The 21,954-nt window shown below is 35.2% G+C and overlaps 1 protein-coding gene across 1 annotated transcript in view; it reads left to right on the top strand.

The window, feature by feature from the left end:
* The first annotated feature begins 2,050 nt into the window (after positions 1–2,050).
* LOC138713529 (netrin-3-like) overlaps positions 2,051–21,954 on the top strand; it is a 595,020-nt gene continuing 575,116 nt past the window's right edge. Inside the window, exon 1 of the mRNA XM_069845701.1 lies at positions 2,051–2,235. Within this exon, the coding sequence (XP_069701802.1) occupies positions 2,088–2,235 (148 nt within the window). The 5' untranslated portion in view covers positions 2,051–2,087. The remainder of the gene's footprint in view (positions 2,236–21,954) is intronic.

Genomic DNA, 21,954 nt, shown 5'->3' with positions numbered 1-21,954 from the left:
CTGCAAACTCATCATTTTTCAGTCTTTCCTATATTGTCTTCTTCTTAGTCTCCGCATATGATTCTTAATGTCGTCTATCATTTGATATCTTCTCCTAACTCGAACTCTTCTCCCGTTCACCATTTCTTCAAGTGCATCCTTCTTACTTATTTACTACAAATGGCCTTCAAGGAACCCGGAGGTTCATTGCCGCCCTCACATAAGCCCGCCATCGGTCCCTATCCTGTTCAAGATTAATCCAATCTCCATCATCATATCCCACCTCCCTCAAATCCATTTTAATATTATCCTCCCATCTACGTCTCGGCCTCCGCAAAGGTATTTTTCCCTCCGGTCTACCAACTAACAATCTATATGCATTTCTGGATTCGCCCATACGTGCTACATGGCCTGCCCATCTCAAACGTCTGGATTTAATGTTGCTAATTATGTGAGTTGAATACAATGCGTGCAGCCTTCATTGGGTAATAATTTCAGAAAGGTATAGCACAGTCTTACCTGTAGATACAAAAAAAAGTACCGATCTCCTGCAGAGTGGATTTATGTAAGCTTCGGAGAGGGCCTACTTCACACGACGAAAAATCTATCTATTTACAACCATTAAGATAGAGTATTTTTACGTTGCACCTAATTTACCCTTGTACATAGCATTATTATAAATTATTTATGACACTTTGTCTATAAACAAACAGAAAACAAAACTAAATTTAAAAAATAAAACAGAGTGGAGTCTTGAACTCGTAACCCCTCGTTTACTACGCAGCCATATTACCCTAGACATGGGTTCGAGACAACAGTCTCATTTGGAACATTGACAACAAATTATTGGAACTCTGCCGCTGCATAAGAAATTCGTTGACATGTAAACTTAAGCTCTTTCGATATCAACCAAAGTTTTCCGAAGAAAACTCTGGGTATGGCAGCCAGTCATTTCTTTTTTCGGTTAATATGATGTAATAGATAACATACAAGTTACAACTCTGTAGCTTGCCCCCCCCCCCCAGTGTCATAATTGCAAGTGATTTTGCCAAAATTCAGTAACGCTACACTCAACAAAACGTCAGAGAATTGACAATTGTTAATATGACATTCGTCAAAGAAAATGTAAGAAACATTTGAGAAACTGAAAGATTTTGTTACATCTTGCACTTTTGTAATAGTAATTAATAAATTCGCTTGTAAATCTAATAGCTGCTTTCTTATCAGGACACCTTATGTATTTATTATTGTGACACTTTAATCTATTTTTGTTTCTGCCATCATCTTCGCATTATAGACGAATATTGGAGTAAATGTCTTTACCATACTCCTCAAAACCAGGAAATATCAGTTTGATATTGGTATATACAGTATTCATATATGTCCCGCTCCGCAACGTCGTGGTAGGCACCATGCTTGAGCTGACGTTACTCAATGGGCGTAAGTCCTCAGGTGGAAGGAATTGACTCATGAAATTCTGAACCCAGTATGGGACCGATCCCCATCCGGCATCGTAATGAATTTGGGAAGCTACGATAAGTAGCGAAATCCAGTTTCGAAAAACACCTGTAATGGCTTGAAGGGGTCATCGTGCTGGCCTCACGTTACCACTGTACTTGTTAGATGATCGTTCAATTTTGCTGAGACACTTAGATGTGAGGCCAGCAGCCTAGATCATATATAACAGATAGCTCATCCCAATGTTAAAATCGGTTGCACTTTGAAGAGAACAACCGCCAGGATCGCCACCCGTCCGCCGTAAACAAACACGAGATGACAGTACAGTCGCTAATGCAATTCAAATGGGAGTTATGACGTGACTTCTTATGTAACAACTAGATGGCAGCATAGTAAACATGACAAAAGGTGTTACCGTCAAAGCCTATAAAGCCGAGTTATCTGGGAATATTATGATCTAGGCCAGCAGTCGGCTGGTCGGCCATGTCCTTTCATGGCCTATCGCGCTACAGATTAAATTAAATATAGTCCATGTAGGACCTATAACATGTTTCAGTGTTCCACGCAACTGCCGACACTAACCCAGAGCATTTGTCTTTGTGGTTCTAGCCTGCAACTGCAATCTGCACGCGCGACGCTGCCGCTTCAACATGGAGCTGTACAAGTTGTCAGGCCGGGTGAGCGGGGGCGTGTGCCTTAAGTGTCGCCACTTCACGGCCGGTAGGCACTGCCACTACTGCAAGGAAGGCTACTACCGCGACCCCACTAAGCCCATCACACATAGGAAGGCGTGCAAAGGTATGTACGATCCGCCACTGAAAGACATTCACCGGATGGTATGTAAAAAGGTATGTATGAGTTTTCGATACTAAAATCTATTACTCTCAAGAACGTGTGAAAATACAAGAGACTTCGCTGCAACAGAAGTATCACTCAAAGGAAGACCTGTAAAAGTATATACGAACAATACTAAACGACATTTCATACAAGTTGAGAGGATGCGAAAACATTTCTTTCCCCTTCTACTTGCCCTGAGTTCGTCAGTAACAGACCGGTAGCTGTTACCTCTTATACCTGCACCCCCTAAGTTGTACACACAAGAAAATAAAATACTATATAAAGTACATAAGTGAATATAAAGTACAGTGACACAGATGTTTGACAATTACATGGTTGAGTATATTTTAGTGTCGTTCTTACAATATTTTCAACTAATAATATTATAGTGAGGAATGTTAGTTTGTATTATGAAGTCAGGGGGGAGTGACACAGTGCAGACTGTCCCATTGTGTGTATTGTAGAGTAGCAACTAGCGGTGGAGAAAACATTTATCTTCTGCTCTAAGTAGCTTTTTAATATGCCAGTTGATATAAACAGCTACAAAATGAAATATAGACGCTTAGTGTAGACTTTCGAAATATAGGTCACCAGTAAACATTTTCAATAATATAATTTTTCACTATGTTGAAAGTTAATTAGGCGAACGCTAGCAAGATCGATATTAGCATCTTCCCCTTCACTAATGGTTGAGAGTGTGAGTAGATGAGAAGGCCTATCAACCAAACTGAAATGGGGAATAGGACGGTATTTGGACGGTGTTCAAATATATAGAGTGAACTGTAAGTAATGTCATTAATTTCAGGGGGATGTTCTTTGAGATATTAAAAAAAGTTAAATACAATTTTGCTCGTAATTGGTTTCTTTTCGAAAAAAAAAATTGTTTTATATGAAACATTTAATAGCGTATTTTGGAAAAACTATTGAATTAATTCCTAATATTCTTAGTCAATTTAAGAGAACAGTATATTATGATAATAAATGATTGAAAGAATGTGCAGGAATTTGATCCGAACAAATGTAAGTTTTCGTTCTACAAAGAAATTTGTGCACTGTGACAACGCTGTGAAGGTTATTTACCGTAAATAAACTGTTCTCGTATGGATAGACAATGAGGAATGTAACATAACGAAATTGCTTTTAAGGATAGCTCGGGAAATTTGAATTTTTGTATGTAAGTTTCTCAGTTATTACTTTACAAATGAAAGTGGGAGGGAACTATTTCTAATTGTCTGAAGGGAATAGTCGTAATACGACAAACAAAGATTTTTGTAATAATTAAAAATTAGATTTGTATAATGTAAAATATTTTTTATTGCATGTGTTCACCAAATATTTAACTAAAATTAAATCGAAGAGTTAAAAAATTTTGTTTATTACTTTAACGTAAAATAAGGAAATCGTATTTTAATTTTTTTCATTTTGAGTTTTAAAGGTTTTAAATTTGTATAACGTGAAATAAACAGCATTATTGTTTACGATCTCTGGAATATTCAATTGAAATATGAGTGTAAAATATTTCTTAATCTTTTGAATTTAGTTTGAAATAAGCGTATATTACTGTCTGTGTTCTCTGAACACTTAATTGAAGATGATTGTAGAGTTTATTTTAAATTTTTCAATATTTTGTTTAACGTGAAATGAGGATTATTAATTGTTCTTTCTCTAATACAGTTTAAACACAGAAATGAAACGGTATATCATCTATATTTGTTCACGAGTTTAAAGACAATGTGCATGGCAATGACCTTCAACAACCTATGTGAAGGGGTTTTTCAGAATAACACAACTTAATGTGTAGCCTACTTCCTGCTGATTGCAGCGTTGCGCGATCTCATAATTAATGCACATTTAAAATGCACGTTTTTCTGGAAAACTATCAAAAATAGCAAAATGGTATTAGAATTTTTGTTTCTCTTCACTGAAGGAATCATCCACCAGAATTAATGACATTACTTATGGTTCAACCTGTATGTAGGCCTACGATTTGCCATTGCTACAAACCTGACACACAGTAAGACGTGAAAACGTATGTACGAGCCACCGCTGCTAAACCTGCATTCACTGTGACGCGTATACAGTTACGAGTTGACGAGATGGCTTGCAGAGTATAAGAGGCGGGAGCTGTTACTTTTATCTTATCTGCGAAACACTGACGGGTGTGACTTCTGCCACACACGTGTGTATCACCCATACACAATGCATTTTCATTCAGTAGCCTGTTTTATTGCGAGTGTGATGAAGTTAATATAACACTACATGACAGTGAATAAGCAGAATGTAAGTACCGTATAGATTAAGGGATAGAATGAAAAATGAGGACATCAGAAGGAAAACGAACATAAAGGACGTAGCGGCACTAGCAAGTAAGCTGTAGTGGAAATGGGGAGAGGGCACATAGCAAGGATGTACCAAGGATGATGGGCATACGCATCAACAATGTGGGACAACCGACTGCGGAAGAGAGGAACAGGGCGTCCGCATCGAAGATGATAAGACGACTTCGTGAATGCAGCGGGGAAAAGGTAGACAGCACTAATCAGAGACAGTGATTGGTGGAAACACATGGGAATAATCTAATCACACTCTGAACACAGTGTTATAGAAGAGAAAACTATATGTAAAGCAAGAAATGTTAAAGTGAAGAGTGCATATAGGAAGTTTAATTAAAGACCATAACGTTAGTAATAGTTAGTATTATCTAATTCATTAAATTCATAGTCAATATTGCAGTAATGGGGTAAGACACTAGACAACAACTCTCATGGATGGACTCACCATGAGAGATCAACGGAGCCACCCTATCTTGAGTAGGAGACCATTACCCAATAGGGACCTACTGGCTCTCTCACACTTTATCAAGAACCATATTCCACAATATTATACTGAGTGAGTTTTATGTCCACCGACAAACTTCAGGGGGTGATTCCTGACTGAAAATGGAGCACAAAGTTCATAACGCCTTCGCAAAACTGCGCTGTAATGGTAACTAAGTAACACTGTTCAGTGTAATTTTATGTTATGAAGAATGGTTTCCCTAGCAACAAGCTTGTTTGTGTGGGAATTCTGTCTTTCAAGGCCTAACAACAATAATTGTAAATACAGCAAAAAACAAGACCGTCCAATAGTAATATACGTTAGAAGAGCGGTATGTTGACGTTTTCATGGTCGAGGAAAAGATTGAAAAAGCGAAACGTAGTTGAGCTTTTTTAATTTCCGAGAACATGAAAACAAACATACCGCTCGTGTATCGTACATTATTTTGTGCGAAGATCGTTTATTACATACCTGAAAGACGAATTTCTAATTAGTTGCAATGAAATCTCCAGCTTGGTTTCTGTTCAATGACGGCAACTTTTAAAAACTAAAATATCTATCTTCAACATTGTTGCTATAAAATGTTTTCTGTGTTTACTATATTCCAGCAGGTCGTGATATGCGTCTGTCTTTTTTTTCCCCAGTCCATAAATGCGAACTTAAAACAAATGGTAAGGTTATGTAATGATTTATTTTTCATTTTAATATTTTAACAATATTATTTATATAACATATTGCAGTAATAACAGCGGCATCTGGAATCTTGTTGATTTTTTCACGGCTTCCTTAATGTAACTTGCATTGCAAATGCAGTAACTTTTGCGGTGTTGTAGAGTTTACTTAATTTTTGCAAATATTTAAAAACAATAATTAACAGTGCAATTTAGGTGAAATTGCAGTGGTAAGTTTCCAATTTATAATTATTACTATGTTAAACGTCTCTAAAAATAATATGTTAAAAGCCTAAAGCAGAAAATGAATATGGCGCTTAAGCGGTAAGAAGAGGGAAATTGTTATGTGTGTTACGTTGGGAATACTGAATGTGGTATTTCACACTTACCGCGTATTGGTTCTGTGCGGAAAACAAGCAAATACATGGGGGCCATAGAAGTAGAGCTCCATGCTTTCATTTTATTTATTTATTTTATTGGGTTATTTTACGACGCTGTATCAACATCTAGGTTATTTAGCGTCTGAATGATATGAAGGTGATAATGCCGGTGAAATGAGTCCGGAGTCCAGCACCGAAAGTTACCCAGCATTTGCTCATATTGGGTTGAGGGAAAACCCCGGAAAAAACCTCAACCAGGTAACTTGCCCCGACCGGGAGTCGAACCCGGGCCACCTGGTTTCGCAGCCAGATGCGCTGACCGTTACTCCACAGGTGTGGACTCCATGCTTTCATGACCTCGGCACTAGAATAAGGTGGTGTGGTCGGCACCACGCCAACCGGCTTTGACATTCGGTGAAAGACCAGGTACTTAACTTCAATCCTAGATCATACATATAACAGTTGCTTATCCCTATGTTAAAATCCGTAGCACTTTGAAGAGAATAACCGCCAGGATTGCTACCCGTCCGCCGTAAACGAACACAAGCTGGCAGTACAGTCGCTAATGCATTGTTACTGTCAAAGCCTATAAGGCCGAGCAATCTTGATATGATTTAGGCTTCATTGAGGCTGAGTGGACGCCGAGGGTATTCTAGAAGTTTCGGCAACAACGAGAAAAATCTCGCCACCACCCGGGATTGAACTCTGTACCTTGCAATCCGTAGCTTGTTTCTCTAACAACTGAGCTATCCTGCAGCCAATCTAGACTTATAAAGTAAAAATTTGTCTTCTTCTTCTTGTTGTTGTTCTACAAACATTACATCTCTCGAGTATTCCGACATCAGTGGAAGCCATGTTGTCACTGTCTGTGGTGTCAACCCTCATAAATATCTTTAACCTCCAGGCTTCTATTGCACGAGCTGTTTTGACAGATGGTGTTTTTACATCTCTGTGAGTGTTTATACCAGCTGTATTTTTACGTTCAAATTTTTACTACTCTCAGATTTTAATTTCATATTATTTTTACGTTCAATTTCTTACTACTCTCAGAGTTTACTTTCATATTATTTTTACATTGAATTTCTTACTACTCTCAGATTTTGCTTTCATATTATTTTTACGTTCAATTTCTTACTACTCTCAGATTTTACTTTCATATTATTTTTACATTGAATTTCTTCTTAGTCTCAGATTTTACTTTCATATTATTTTTACGTTCAGTTTCTTACTACTCTCAGATTTTACTTTCATATTAAAGAAAATATTGTAACTTTAATACAAAATAAGAATGTAATTTTATTGTTTCAACAATAAACACTTTCTATAATTGAACGTAAACACTTCCGTCAACAAAGGGATTTGCACTTCACACAGCAACACAGTATTCGTTATTGCACTCCACAGACTACAATGACAATTTACTTGGATTATTGAGAGCAACAATGAACTGTTAATCTTAACCAATGTTCACAAAGCACTATTTACCAAACAGAATTGTCACTTCTCAGTTCACAGTTCGTTTGCCTGGCTAGCTCTTCTAGCTCAGTCACTCAAGTTCACAGTATCTCGAACCCCAGACCTTCAGAGACAGTACACTGAACTTCGAACTCAGGTCCCCCAACTGCGGTCCACTGCACTCGAACTCAGGACTTCGGACTCTCACACAGCTGCGGACACACTCAAGTCGAACTCCGGTCTCGAAGCTGGCTTCACTGCTACACAAGACTGGCTGGCTTGCTGTCCACCGACTATAACACAACTGCTCAAGTTCACTCGCGTGTTGTATTTATAACTAAACCATAGTTTCTGGAGACTACGATTTCGCGAACAATTGACAGATGCCTAGAAGATGACGCCAACCCAGTCCTCTCTGGATTTCTCCCCTCAGTCACCAGCTGCTTACTTCCCCCTCTCTCCCGCGGCCCAGCATGCCGCCGTTTCTCCTCTCCTCTCCACGTCGCTCGACGCCCTACCAGTGCTCCGTGGAGCCCGTGTCGACTCCCGCGCGACTCTTGCGGGACGCGTGTTCGAGTCTCGATGTGGCTGTCACAATATTATGCTAATGCAGCACATTAGACACTAAGTAAGCGGATTAGGGTACTCCGTCTGACTTATGTCCGTCTGTTTTTGTAGAGGGACTTTCTTTCATATTCCATATCTAATTTACGAGTCAATTATCTGCCCTCCCAAGCCAAAAGGGCGTATCTCAGATCTTGAATATTTTTCAGGATTGAGAATTTAGTGAATGATCAAAGCGCGCCTACTTTTAAAGTTAATTTATTGGAATTTTCGGCATATTCATTATTGAAATATATTCAAAATATATAGAATATAATTTTTAGACTAATTAGCTTACAATTTTATGTACAATTTGAGATACGCCTAGTTTGCTAAGTATTAATATTAATTGTTAAAGATACTGATATGCTTAGCAAATTAGTCGTATCTAATATTGTACATAAAAAACCAGTAAGTGAAATTAATTCTGCTTTATTTTATTAATTATTTTTTTTATTTTATTAAATTACAACACATACTGCATAGCAGTATTGAAAAAAATACTGCAATCTAAAACAAGTATTACCTAGAAAATTAGTGAAGAGACAGGAATTAATTTACCAATCATTCTGTTAATATATTGATGATCAAAGATAAAACATTGAAGTTGAAAATAAATGTTTGGTTATATTTACTAAGGTACACAGTTCACCAAATACTTCTACGTAAATTACTGAGGTAAATAAATTAACTAAATAATAACAAGACACTGAAAAGTTAGTTTATACCAAATAATTGATACTTGAACACAATAAAATTTTAGTCATCATTTACTGTAAGATTCTCCCAAAATGTTAGTCTGTTTTTCATTATTCCACCCAAATTGCAAATTATGGCACTCTTTTTTTAAGCAGGGAATCCAAGGGATTTTCGTTGCTGCTGTGGTAACTGTTCCTTCCTTTAGTTTATTTTTCCAGTCAGGAAATTTATGTTGAATGATGTACCATCAAAGTCATTTTTGTACTGCATACTGCATGATTATCTGGAAACCGATATTTCAACCATATCATGCAGACAGGTTCTTGAATGAATCAGGTTCAGTTTATATTGTGATGAGTAGTCAGACCAAATGAAAAAAATACTGAAGCTCCATTGGCAGTACCTCAGTCTGGTAAGATGCTGCTTTCACTGCATCTACAAGGTATGCAAAATCATATACTTTATATCCACGTCTTTTCACTGACTGTTCTACATTGTGATGAAAGGATCAGCAGCCTGTTTCAAAGTATCTTATCAAAATTTCGTTTGAATTCACAATGTAAATCAAAAATGAAAAGAATGTCCAGTTTTTGTTCTGGGCTGTGCAGTTGTCAAACCATAGAGTAATTTTTGAACAATCTATACTTGAAAAAATTGTAGAAAGTGCTTACGATTTCTTCTTTGCTTCTTTTAAAGAGAGCCTCGTGCCAGACAGCTGCAAACAGCTTGCACAATTTTTGTTTTCTCCCAACAGGAACGAAGCTCTCATGTAGAGAGTCAAACACTTGTGAATATAGCTACCTTAAATGTATCCAGTCTTGGCAACAAGATAACTTTTTGAAGATCTGCACAATAAATTATTTTGTCAAGCTCTTCCATTTTTTCAGCATCTTCTCTGTATTTGGCCCGAGATTTTGATGCTCTCTCAATATGTGTTTTCCACATTTTACAAGTTTAAAAATTAGTGTCCAAATTTTCATTGTGTGGCTATTATTATACACATTGAAGATATCACAATTTTCACATTCCTCGTGCCCCAGTTTAACAAAAGATATGTCCATTTCACTGGCTACCATTCGGTACTTTTCATATGAACATTTGTGATTAACATTCTGAGTAATAAAATCTTGGTGCATGGCAGTCAGATTTATATCACTTGGTAAATAAAGACGATTAGGTGCATGCTCCCTCCGATAATGTACTAAAGTGATACAGTAGGAGTAAATGAATTTATGTTTTTACGAATAATTTCATTGTCCATTCTGTTGTCTCTAAAATATTTGTGCATATGAACTATCAGTCCCATAGTGATAAAAATAAATATTATGTTACTTACGTGGTGATTATAATGGCGTTTCTAAAATAAGATTGAGTAGAATCAATATTCTGCGTCTTGACTAAGATTGAGTAGAATCAATATTCTGCGTCTTGACTACATAACAACTAACAAGCAAATGAAAGTTGAGACATGTTTTCAATTTTAAGCTGGAAAAATTAATCGGAACACACCTTGTATATTAATTTTCATGATCATCAATGAATTAATTATAAGAACTAGGTTTAAACGATGGGAAATAAGCATTCGGGTAGTGGCGATTACATTGCTGAGAACGGATTAAAATACGAAGGATTTGTTACTAATGCAGTTACGTCTAATTTGACTAGAATGGCAAATAGGAAATACTAAGCGAAAAGAACGTATGTCTGAGAAACGGCCTTTTTGCTTAGAAAAATGAACTTCCGCCAAATTCGCTTAGGAATTTATATTAATTTTGAGATACGACTTTCATTAAATCACATTTTAAAGGCACAATTCATTGAGAAACGGCCATTTCCTTTAGGAAATAAATATATTAGCATTCGAGCTATCCAATTATGTCAAAAACTGATTTTCAGAAAATCCTTGAGATACGCCCTTTTGGCTTGGGAGGGCAGATTTATCTTGATGATGGGAATGAAAATAAGAATTTTAGGAACAAATTTAATAGCTTTTTATTTGAAATAAAGAACACAGAATGACCATGAACTCGAAATCTATACTAATATTCTTTTTATTTTGTTTCTTGCATAAGATGAAGAGATAAGTGACATTATTATGTCCGGTACCTGTTAAAATCCTATGTTTCGGAGAAATTAATTATCTTTTCATTGGATTGCATAGGTATGATTTCATTTATGCTCGTCTTTTCAATAATAATTAGCTTAAAAAAATAAAATATAAAGAGTAATATCATTCGCAATATGGTAAAGTAACTGAATTACTGGAAAACTCGTAAAATGTATAGATCCCTAGCAAGAAAATATTTGTCACCTTTTGTAGCATTCACTGTTTTATTTTTCATCATTATCTTCTTCTTCTTTAAGAAGGTCTAGGTCCTGATTTCTAAGTTACAAAACAACTTAAAAATATTGGTATGTCCATCTCTTCCTTAGTCATCTAATCGGCTGGTTCCTCTTGGTCTATGTTGAAGTGCTATTGTACTCATAGGTAGACTCTCTTCTTTATACTGTAGGCCTGTAGGCCTTCTCCTGCATATTTCTGTATCTGTAATAATGTTTACAATCCCAATTGTCGACGGATGTCATTTATTTCTAATACGGTCCCTTCTGGTCACTCCAATCAATGGTCTCAAAAATCTCAATTGAGCGGCCTCAAGTCGTCGTTCGTCATTTTTGTTTAAAACCGAAGATTCACTTCCACATAATAGTGCTGGTTCACTTTTACGCTATAGAATCTCAACAAAACTTTTCTCATTTGTTTGCTAAAGTTTCTTCTTAAGACGAAATTGATATAATTTTATTATGCCTTTGAATATGTTCGTCTATTTTCTGTTTTCTCTCGTTGCTTAATAAAGGGCCCAGATGCTTAAAGGATTTCAGCTGTTCAAAAATTTTGCCACATATAAGTTATTATTATATTTCTTTCAAAAGCCACAGTTTTAGTTCTTTCGATCGATATACGCACGTTGTACATAGCAGCTATGTGTCACACTGTCATGGAAGATCCTTGTAGTTCATCTTACGTGTCCGAGATTAAAATCTGATCATCAACGTATATGTAAATCTAGTCTTTCAGGTGAAGCTCCCTGTAAAGCAGATTTGAATAATTTCAAGGGAAAAATTATTCATCAACGTATAGTTTGTCATTAAAGTTTAGTCAATTACCCGGAGACAGGTTTGAACTTCATAAGTGAAACTAAGAATGCATTACACATGAGGCAACTAAGTCAGGAAATAATGAGATAGTGTGGCAAGTTCCTTTCCCCCCGCTGAATTGTAACATGTTACATTAATCAAATTTCAGAAGTATACAAACTGTTCTTGCTCTGACACATCGTCAATTGAGATGTACTACGTGATGTAGGTTAAGTTGACTAATGCCGTGGTACCCCTAATACCGTGATACGTTTTTAAAAATGAATGTCAATCAAAGCTTCGCCGTTCGACCATAGCGCCAGGCATCTTTCTCAAAAGATTACATCTTTCGCCTACTTTTGAGACATCGGTGAACTTCCTAGCAAGATACCCAACCCCGTACATTCAGTGAAAGAAACGTATCACAGAATTAGGAGTATCACAGATATATAATATATAATTTATTTCAAGAAATAGTCTGCCCAGGCATCCTGGGTTGCCAAAAACACAGAATAACACACATATAAGAATAGTAATGATTACAGTAAGATAGATGAGCCAAATTTAAATGTGAACTAGGAGCTTAAGTTTAAGAAATAATAAATTTGTACATATATTTGTAACAATCACACACTAACGAATAGAAAAGGGGGGGGGGGTATTATGATATTCCGTATAAATGATTTTTCAGAATTGCCACAGACCCTTTAATGGTTGAAGTAATTATTTTTGGAATGATGTCATGGATTCCAAATGTTTTGATAGTGTTTACAGTTGATCGTGGGATGGTGCCCCTCGCTCCGATCATTAAACCATGTACTTCCCAGGTGCCTTCCATCTGATATTTTTCTCGAAAATACGGAATAGTAGGCTCATAAATTTGTTGTTTTTCTTTGTTGACCTCGGATGGTTGGGTCTGGCTCATCTCAAATCTAACAGTTGGGTCCAGTATAAAGCCTTTACTATTAGTCTTGTCTAGAGCCACGATGTCCGCTCTTCTAATTCCGCCGCCTTCAGACGCAACGCAGTGCACCTCTTCATGGACATCGAAGGATTTGTTTCTAAGGGCTTGTGCTATTAGTTTTCGGATGTTATGATGGCGTGAATTTCTCAGGAGTTCTCCATGCTGACAGGATCCTAGGACGTGTGCTAAGGTTTCAATCTCGTTGCAGTATCTGCAACGGAAACCGTCCAAGGATCTCCCATGAAGACTTCTCACTGGTGTTACGTTAGCATTCATCTTAATTGCGTCCCGCCATTCAGAGGAAGATAGACCCTCCTTAGAAAAAATCCATTTATTTCCGGGAGTATATTCTTGAAATAAAATAACACCTTTTCCTTTATGTGGAAGCGCACACCATTTGTCGTACTCTTGTTTCCTAAGATTTTGTCGTAGTTTATGGACATTGATGTTACTTATATCCAGATCTTCAGGTGGAATTTTTAACTTCCTGGAACATACTTTCTTTTCTGCTGCTATGTTCCTTGTAGAAACGACAAGAGGATTGAGGTTCTCAATAATGTGTTGCAAATATTGAGATGCTGTAAATATGCTTCCCATTGAGCTTTGAAAAGGCTGAGACCCTTATATTTACGTTCGGTGTACAACATCGCGTCGGGCGTGTCTCCTGGCAAACATAAAATTTCCTTCACCGAACTTTTAATTAACTTATCCACATCTTCGAGAAACCGGTCATAAAGCTGGTGAAGGGGAGCATTTTGAAGAGGATAAACAAGTATAGGCCAAATATACATATTTAAAACATTGAGTTTTTGTTCTGGTTTCAGAAGATAAGTAGATGTTAAAGCTTGGATCTTATTATTTAAATTATTGATTACTTTGGCAATGTCAAACTTAATTTCATCAGAAAAATTAATCCCAAGGTATTTGATTCGTTCATCTCCATCAATACTATTAACAATTGATCCTCCAAGATTCAATGTCGTACTACTTAATTTTCCTTTCTCGATAACGATGGTTTGAGTTTTAGATTCTTTTAGACTTAATCCGATCTGCTGTAATGACCGTTTTGTCATGGTAAATATTTCAGATGCAGCAATTGTACTTTTAGCAACAAGTGCAATATCATCCGCAAATCCTAATGTTACTACATTATTTAGATCCGATACAAGGTCATATCCAAATTCTTCAGCCACACTAGGCTCGGATAATTCATCAAAAATGTGGTCTATGCTGAGATTAAAAAGCATTGGGGAAAGAGGAGCGCCTTGCATAACCCCTTGTTTAAACGGTATGGGTTTTGTTTTATGGATTCCAACCTCTATCTGGGTTTCATTTCCACACTGTAAATTTATAATTAAATCCTGTAATTTTTGGGGAAGGGCAGAATTGTGAATGACAGATTCCAAATGCCGATGTCCAACAGTATCATAAGCTTTATGCACATCAAGAAACAAGATGGTGACATCTTCTTTTTCAATTTTGGCCTTACGAAGAACTGAATTTAATATAGAGGCATTAATCTGTGCACCAGCAGTAGATACAAATCCTCGTTGGTTTTCATTAAATTCTACGTATTGTTGCATTCTTGAACAAAGACGCCTCTCCAAAACTCTTCGAATTACTGAACAAATGGTTATAGGTCGATAATTATTTGGGTCCTTTTTTTCTCCACCTTTATATATAAGAACAGTTCTAGCTTTCCGAAAAAAATTAGGTACCCAATTGTGTGATAACATTTTAGTTCCTATTAATGCTAAAATTACTGCAACTTTTTCACATTTAATAGTTCGCATCAATATTTTATCTGGTTCTGCAGAAGTGTCAATCGAAATACCTTGCATAGCTTTAAGAATTTCTTCCTTACTAACAGTATCCAGAAATTTGTTGTTAATATCATCTTTGTCAACTTCAGTAATATGGTTCGGATAATTATCCAAGTGATGGTGGTTTACATTATTAAATTTATTATTAAACGTAGTTTCAATCTCATTTACCGGAATACTTAAAGGACATTTCTTTGGTTCAAATATTCGACGAACTGCTTTCTTTCTTTGGTTATAATATAGGAATTGTGTCACCTGGTAATTGTATTACCAACTTTACCCTACAGATCAGCTAGAACCTCAGTCAGAGATATAACGTATAGTAATGTTCCTAATTGTTTTTACGATTAATTCTCAAGCTTTTTTTGTTATCCATTTTCCACGATTTCACTTTACATTAAATAATATTGGCGATAAACCAAGATAATCAAAGATCCATTCAAAATATTTCTTTTTGAGAGTTTATTTATTTTTAATGTTCAAATCATTTTACTGTTGCTTTCATGACAATCTGATCGAAAAATGTAGGTTTATGGAAGGAAAATGAAGAAAAGGGTGTTTCAATTTGATTCTATAGCTGGAAGCAGCCGTGCGTAGACATGATATAGAATGATTTGAACTTTTAAGTTCTAGATATACATAATATATTGTAAGCACTTCGTATTCTAACTGGTCATATGGAAATAAATACATATTTTATCTGACTGTCCAGACACCAAACTGTAAAAGCACAACTCCGAAAAGTTACGCAAGCTCAGGTTTATGCTTGTCATAGAGAAAATGAAGTTATCATAAATTAAATACCGTAATAGTTAGCTGTGACGTCACTAGAATTACAAACAGGTGGCTTGTTGGGAGTGTTGTATTTGCTAGTTGTATTAACATTGGCGGGTCATGCACTTCTTGTAAGAGAGGTTTGTCAAAGGTTTCAGTGTTCTGACACCCTCGCACAAGTCATAACTACCCCACCCTCCTACGTCACAAACTTGGAGCCCAACCCTTCTCATTCATACGAATTCTGCACACAAAGCTCAAGGACCTGTTCGTTCTAAGCTTTTACAGTCTCATCATCAATGCGAAGGGAAGAAGAATAGATTTTCATATTCATTCGTTTTGTCTTCCAAGGTTTAAAGTTGTTCCTGCCATAGTTTCTTTGGTTTCCTCACTCTTTTGGTTCCTATGGGCTGAGGCAGCTGTAAAGATACACTACATTGTTCCATTCTCTGTAAATGGATACCCATGTCTGATCTTTAATTGTATGGTTTCGAGAATTATACTAGTTCCTAATTCCATTAGAATATTTTCATTTCTCATATTATTATTTCAAGTAGTTATATTACCGGTCTTTCTATATGGTTGTGAAACTTGGACTCTCACTCTGAGAGAGGAACATTGGTTAAGGGTGTTTGAGAATAAGGTGCTTAGGAAAATATTTTTTGGGCTAAGCGGGATGAAGTTACAGGAGAATGGAGAAAGTTACACAACACAGAACTGCACGCATTGTATTCTTCACCTGACATAATTAGGAACTTAAAATCCAGACGTTTGAGATGGGCAGGGCATGTAGCACGTATGGGCGAATCCAGAAATGCATATAGGGTGTTAGTTGGGAGACCGGAGGGAAAAAGACCTTTAGGGATGCCGAGACGTAGATGGGAGGATAATATTAAAATGGATTTGAGGGAGGTGGGATATGATGATAGAGACTGGATTAATCTTGCACAGGATAGGGACCGTTGGCGGGCTTATGTGAGGGCGGCAATGAACCTTCGGGTTCCTTAAAAGCCATTTGTAAGTAAGTAAGTAAGTCTATGGCTTCCCAAGTGTCTCATTAGCTTCATTCCTACTCTGTCAATTCGTCGCCTTTGTTTAGTTGTTATCATTAAGTTTTCGGCTCCATAGAGAAATGCTGGTACAATCATTATTTCACAGAGTTTTAGAATAGTTTGTTTTCCCACTTTGTTCAATTTGCTATGTTTAATTATACTAATAAACTAACAAAACTGTTTATTTCAATTTTTATATTAAATGTCGCATCTCAAATAATTAGAAATTATTAACCTGTTTTAGGATTTCATTTTTAATACTTACTTTTCTTCATAAGTAGGCTTCGTATTCCAGCTACCTATAAACTGGAATGAAGTTACCTGATTCGAAGTATAGAGTCATTCCACGTCAAATCGCACAGCAATAAAACACGACCTTCTCGGAAATGGTCGATTTTTTTTTTCATGAATTCCAGACATCAAATAAGGAGACCCGTATTTTTTTATTTTCACAATTATTAATTATTTGTGTAGTTATGAATATTTGAAGTTACGCAAATTATGCGCGCACTGTTACATAAACTCGCTTGGAACTTTGTGTCTACATATAATTGAGATTTTCGGTTTGGCGCATTTGAAAGACGAAATAGAACACTTTTTATTACTTTAGACCTATCACAAATAAATTTAAAATTTGGCCTATTTTTTTAATCATTTCTTTTTCAAAGCAAAATTACTATATTAAATAGCCAAGTTAAAAATCTGAAAAAAATATAGACTTGTTCGCTGATGTATTATCTGTAAACTACTGCATTTATGAATATGGGATCGGCACCCATACATTTATAACAATTTATTTTCCGGAGGCATGCACGCGCTCGCGATGCCCAGCTAATGAACTGCTTGCAATCATAGGCTAGAAGGCTGCCCGTGGAAATTTCCCGTTGCATCTGATGTCACGATACTAATCATCAAATGATTAATACCTTAAGGAACAGTAAATATCTTATCTAAAATTATTTTATTATTGTCTGCTCAGGGGGAAGCCCTTCACAGTTTATACTGTAATATAGCCAAGTGTTTGATAATAGCAAGACTGGGTAAGGCAGTAAACTTTATGGCAGTAAACAGATGGCATGAGAGAAAAATAATCAGTTTGGGTTTGAATTTCGCGCAGTGACGTGACTTCTATACAACATGAGTGATGGTAAAGATCGCGTAATATATAACAAGTGTTTAAATCCATTTACCTTCCTAATCACGCTTTTAAAAAGAAAAGTACACTAAGACGCGTAAGTCGCGACTTATTGATAAAGCTCAATTTAAAGGAGTCTTTGAGTGTGCAAATATGTGATTTGTTCCGTAAAAATCAATCAATTTCCGCATAGGTCAAGTGAAATTATATGTGAAGCGGGTAGTTCTTGTGATATTAATACACATGAATCAAATGAAAGTGCGGACAGAGAAAGTGATTATCCCAGTATTTCTTCTAGCAGTTCTATGGATACAGTGCTAGAAATCAGTAATATTGAGGAATTAAACAAGAGTTTGATGTCAATAGAATCCCCTATCAAGAAAAGAAAGACACAACAAAACGATACCCCCGTGAAAAGTTTCAAAAGTAAAAGGCTCCCTAGCATGTTAAGATTTTTCATGTAGAAGATGCATCATCATCCATTCAAAAGTCAGCCATATTTTATTTTTGACGGAATGCAAAGAAAGTACAACCTGAAAATTACATAGTTATTGCAGACTTTTCTGAAAATTATTAATTTGTAATACAAGATTCAATACAAGGTGTGCATTGGAACATATGCCAAGCCACAATACAGTACAATTTTAATTTTACTTCCTACTTTATTTTATTTTATATTCTCTTATAGGCCTATTAATATTATATCTGAACTGTGACCGAACACGAGCGCTGCTCATTTGGTTTCAAATTTTGTTAATACTACTGCATCTCCTTTTTTTATATTGATTGTATTATTTTATTTCTATTTCTCTTATTTGTAATTATATTCTTTATTCTGTATATTTGAATAAATAAATAAATAAATAAATAAATAAATAAATAAATAAATAGATAAATAAATAAATAAATCCTTTCGTAGTGTATTTCAAAGGAGATACAGAAATTCGTTACAAAAGTAATGTCATCTCAAAAACCATGAAACATGACACCGATCCCTTTCACTTTTTTCAATCCGAAGCAATCAATTTCTTAAAGCAAGAATTCAACGATATGAAAAAAATCATCTACTTTTCCAATGGATCAAGTTCACAATACAAAAAAAAAAGAATTTTAAAAATAATTGCTTACATGAAGACGATTATGGAATTAGTGCTGAATGACACTTCTTTGCAATGTCGCATGGTAAAGGTCCATGTGTTGGCATTGGAGACACTGTTAAAAGACTTGCCAAGAGAGTTAGCCTATACAAGATCCTATAACAACACCAAAAAAACTGTTTGATTAGTCACAAAAAACATTTCTAACGTGTCATTTATATTTTGTCCATTCAATAAGCACAAAAACCACACTGAAAATTTGCAGGCCAGATACCATAATCTAAAACCAAGAACTGGTACATTAAAATTAAATTCTTTCATTCCGTTGTCAAAAACTGAAGATTTAGTAAAACAATTTTCTTTCAAGAAAGAAGGTAGGCGAATGAAAATTTAAAATGTGAATGAAATGAAACATTTGAAAAGAATAATGTACAATTATTTGAAGATATCATAATAAGTAAATTAGCAGTGTTTCCTCGAGTAACTTGATCCGTACTGGGTGTAATGTTGCAACGTTGAGTCAATTATCCAGCGCCGATAAACCTCTTAGCGCGCTTTAACGCTTCCCGTCCACTGCTGCTGCGCCGACCGCTACACATTCTGTCATAAATAATTAAATTTCCATTAAACTATTGGAGATCCCATTCTGATTTTTTCTGGAATTATTAAGAATACTTCAGTGCACCTAGTAGGCATTTTTTTAGATTTTTAATAGGGCTATTTCACATTGATATATAGGTATGTTTTAAAAATTGAATTATAAAAAAATTTTTGAAATAATTATATTAAAATTAGTTAGTAAATATTTAATAAAAGACAGTACTTTAAGCTTTTAAATGCATTTTAAAAAAAAATTTAATATCAATATCGTCAGAAATATGACGCTTTAAATGTTGGATTGTGTGACATTTTTAACGAATTTTAACATGTAATATTTTAAAAATATGTGGACTTAGGAGGAAATAAAAATACACTTGTTGGTTTATGAGACCCATAGAGTTGGTAAAAAAAATATAAACGCAATCAGAAATATGAAGGTCAAAATTTGTATAATTTTGTGCGATTTGACGTGGAATGACTCTATAAGCTTATGTAACGTCACAGAGCTTACGTTTGTATACAAAATAGTTACTCATCCTCTGTCCTCTTCCTCTAGAAAGTCAAAATCGGGACGCAGTCATAGTGAGTAGTCTTATCGATCACTACTCTTACTAGTCGTATTATTTAAATAACTACATCTTTGTTGTTGATTGAAGGTTCATTGCAGAGGTAAAATGCCTTAGGTAAGACGCTCAAGCGTGTAATATTGCAGGACATAGTTGAGGATATTTGAACTAATATTTTCACTGTCAATATAAACAACATTACATAAAAATTGTGTAAAGTAAACGTAAAAATGACAAAAAGAGTGAACTGAAAGGCACTGCAATGTCAAAAGGCACAGAAAGTGTGTTGAACGTAATCAAAAAGAACCAGTACCATGAAAATCTGAAAATTATGAAGGTACTAACTCTACGTTTAGCATGGATTTGTGTAGTCCACTATGATGTTCAGTACCAACATCTTAATTAATAAATTAAATATTCTACATTTTAGGGAATTCCTAGAAAAGTACATAGGAAATTAGTGGGGTTTCAGTGATGAGCGACATGGAATATCATAATCAAACACGAAGAAATATCAGAAAGTAGGAATATCTTGTAGTACATCATGCAATAACGTCATGTGCTATTGAGAGAATTTCCTGCAATGTAAAATAATATCAAGTGACATTCGCATATGTTCAAGTTCCGTAACTTACGAATGCACGTTACTATTCACTGCAAAGATCACGACGAAAATGAACATCACGGCTCAAGCATGTGTTTGCTATTATAGCTTCAGAACGTCGGAAGTTGACTGTACTCCACTAACACGCAGTGACGACCTGTTTGTTTATATCCTTATCCGTTGCATTACCTGTGTTCAGCGTACTGTATACTTAATGTGCATTTAACTTCAGTCTTTAGGTAGCTGAAATACGAAGCCTATTTATAAGTGTTCTTCTTGAGATTCACTTTTAATACTTGTTACCTATTAAAATATAAAACTTTCTAAAACTTCATAACTTTGAAACGTCGAAACGGTATCGTCCGATTGCATACAAAAGTGGTATTTAATGTTCTTTGCTCGCGTACCTCCAAAATATATTTATACCTTCAAGCTGCATTGCAATAATTGTAGGCGAATAAGAATTAACAAAAGACTATGATGATGTTGCAGTACTAAACATATATAGTAGTGTTAATAGTAGTATTGTTATAGACAGTAGTTATTGATGGAATAATAATAATAATAATAATAATAATAATAATAATAATAGTAATAATAGTAATAATAATAATAATAATAATCATCATCATCATCATCATCATCATCATCTTTATTGTCATTGAATGAAAAACTTCACTATGGACGTTGTCAGTGTTACAATCTTAGATAATTATACAAAACATAAAATTTAATTATTAAAATAATGTGGATATTTATCACATTATATAAAATAAAGTTAAAAGTACTATATTTACTAAATAAAAGACAGTATGAAGTACTAATTATCATATGTTTAATAACTAATTAAGTATACTATAACAGAGGTTTAATAATAAGCTTTAAAAATTCTCATAAAGTAGTGCAATTTGCTCTTGTTCATTATTACATTTAAATGTAAATATTAATTGATTCACCACTAAGTTTCATTCAAAATTTCACTACTAAAAAAACATTAAGAAACAACAACCATAACATTTAAAACTAGTAATGATTTACGTAAAATGGTATTTAAGCAACGCAAAACAAGAGTTTTTATTATCGCTGATACTTTTTCAGCTATTATTTTGGCAGTATATTTACAGCCAATGTTCGGTAGGCTTGTATCACTGCGAGTGTTACAATCTACAATATATGGATATTATCACTGAGGTTTTTCCATTCTTCTGAGTTTTTCATACTTTGACGCAAATACCCGTTTAAAATCACAATACAGCACAATATCTGCTTGTCCATGTGCAGGCCTACACATACAGCATTATTTAG

The sequence above is a fragment of the Periplaneta americana genome, chromosome 14 (genome assembly GCF_040183065.1).
Source record: "Periplaneta americana isolate PAMFEO1 chromosome 14, P.americana_PAMFEO1_priV1, whole genome shotgun sequence".
Lineage (NCBI taxonomy): Eukaryota > Metazoa > Arthropoda > Insecta > Blattodea > Blattidae > Periplaneta > Periplaneta americana.
The sequence above is the reverse complement of the archived record's forward strand: the minus strand, read 5'-3'. Positions and strand labels throughout refer to the sequence as shown.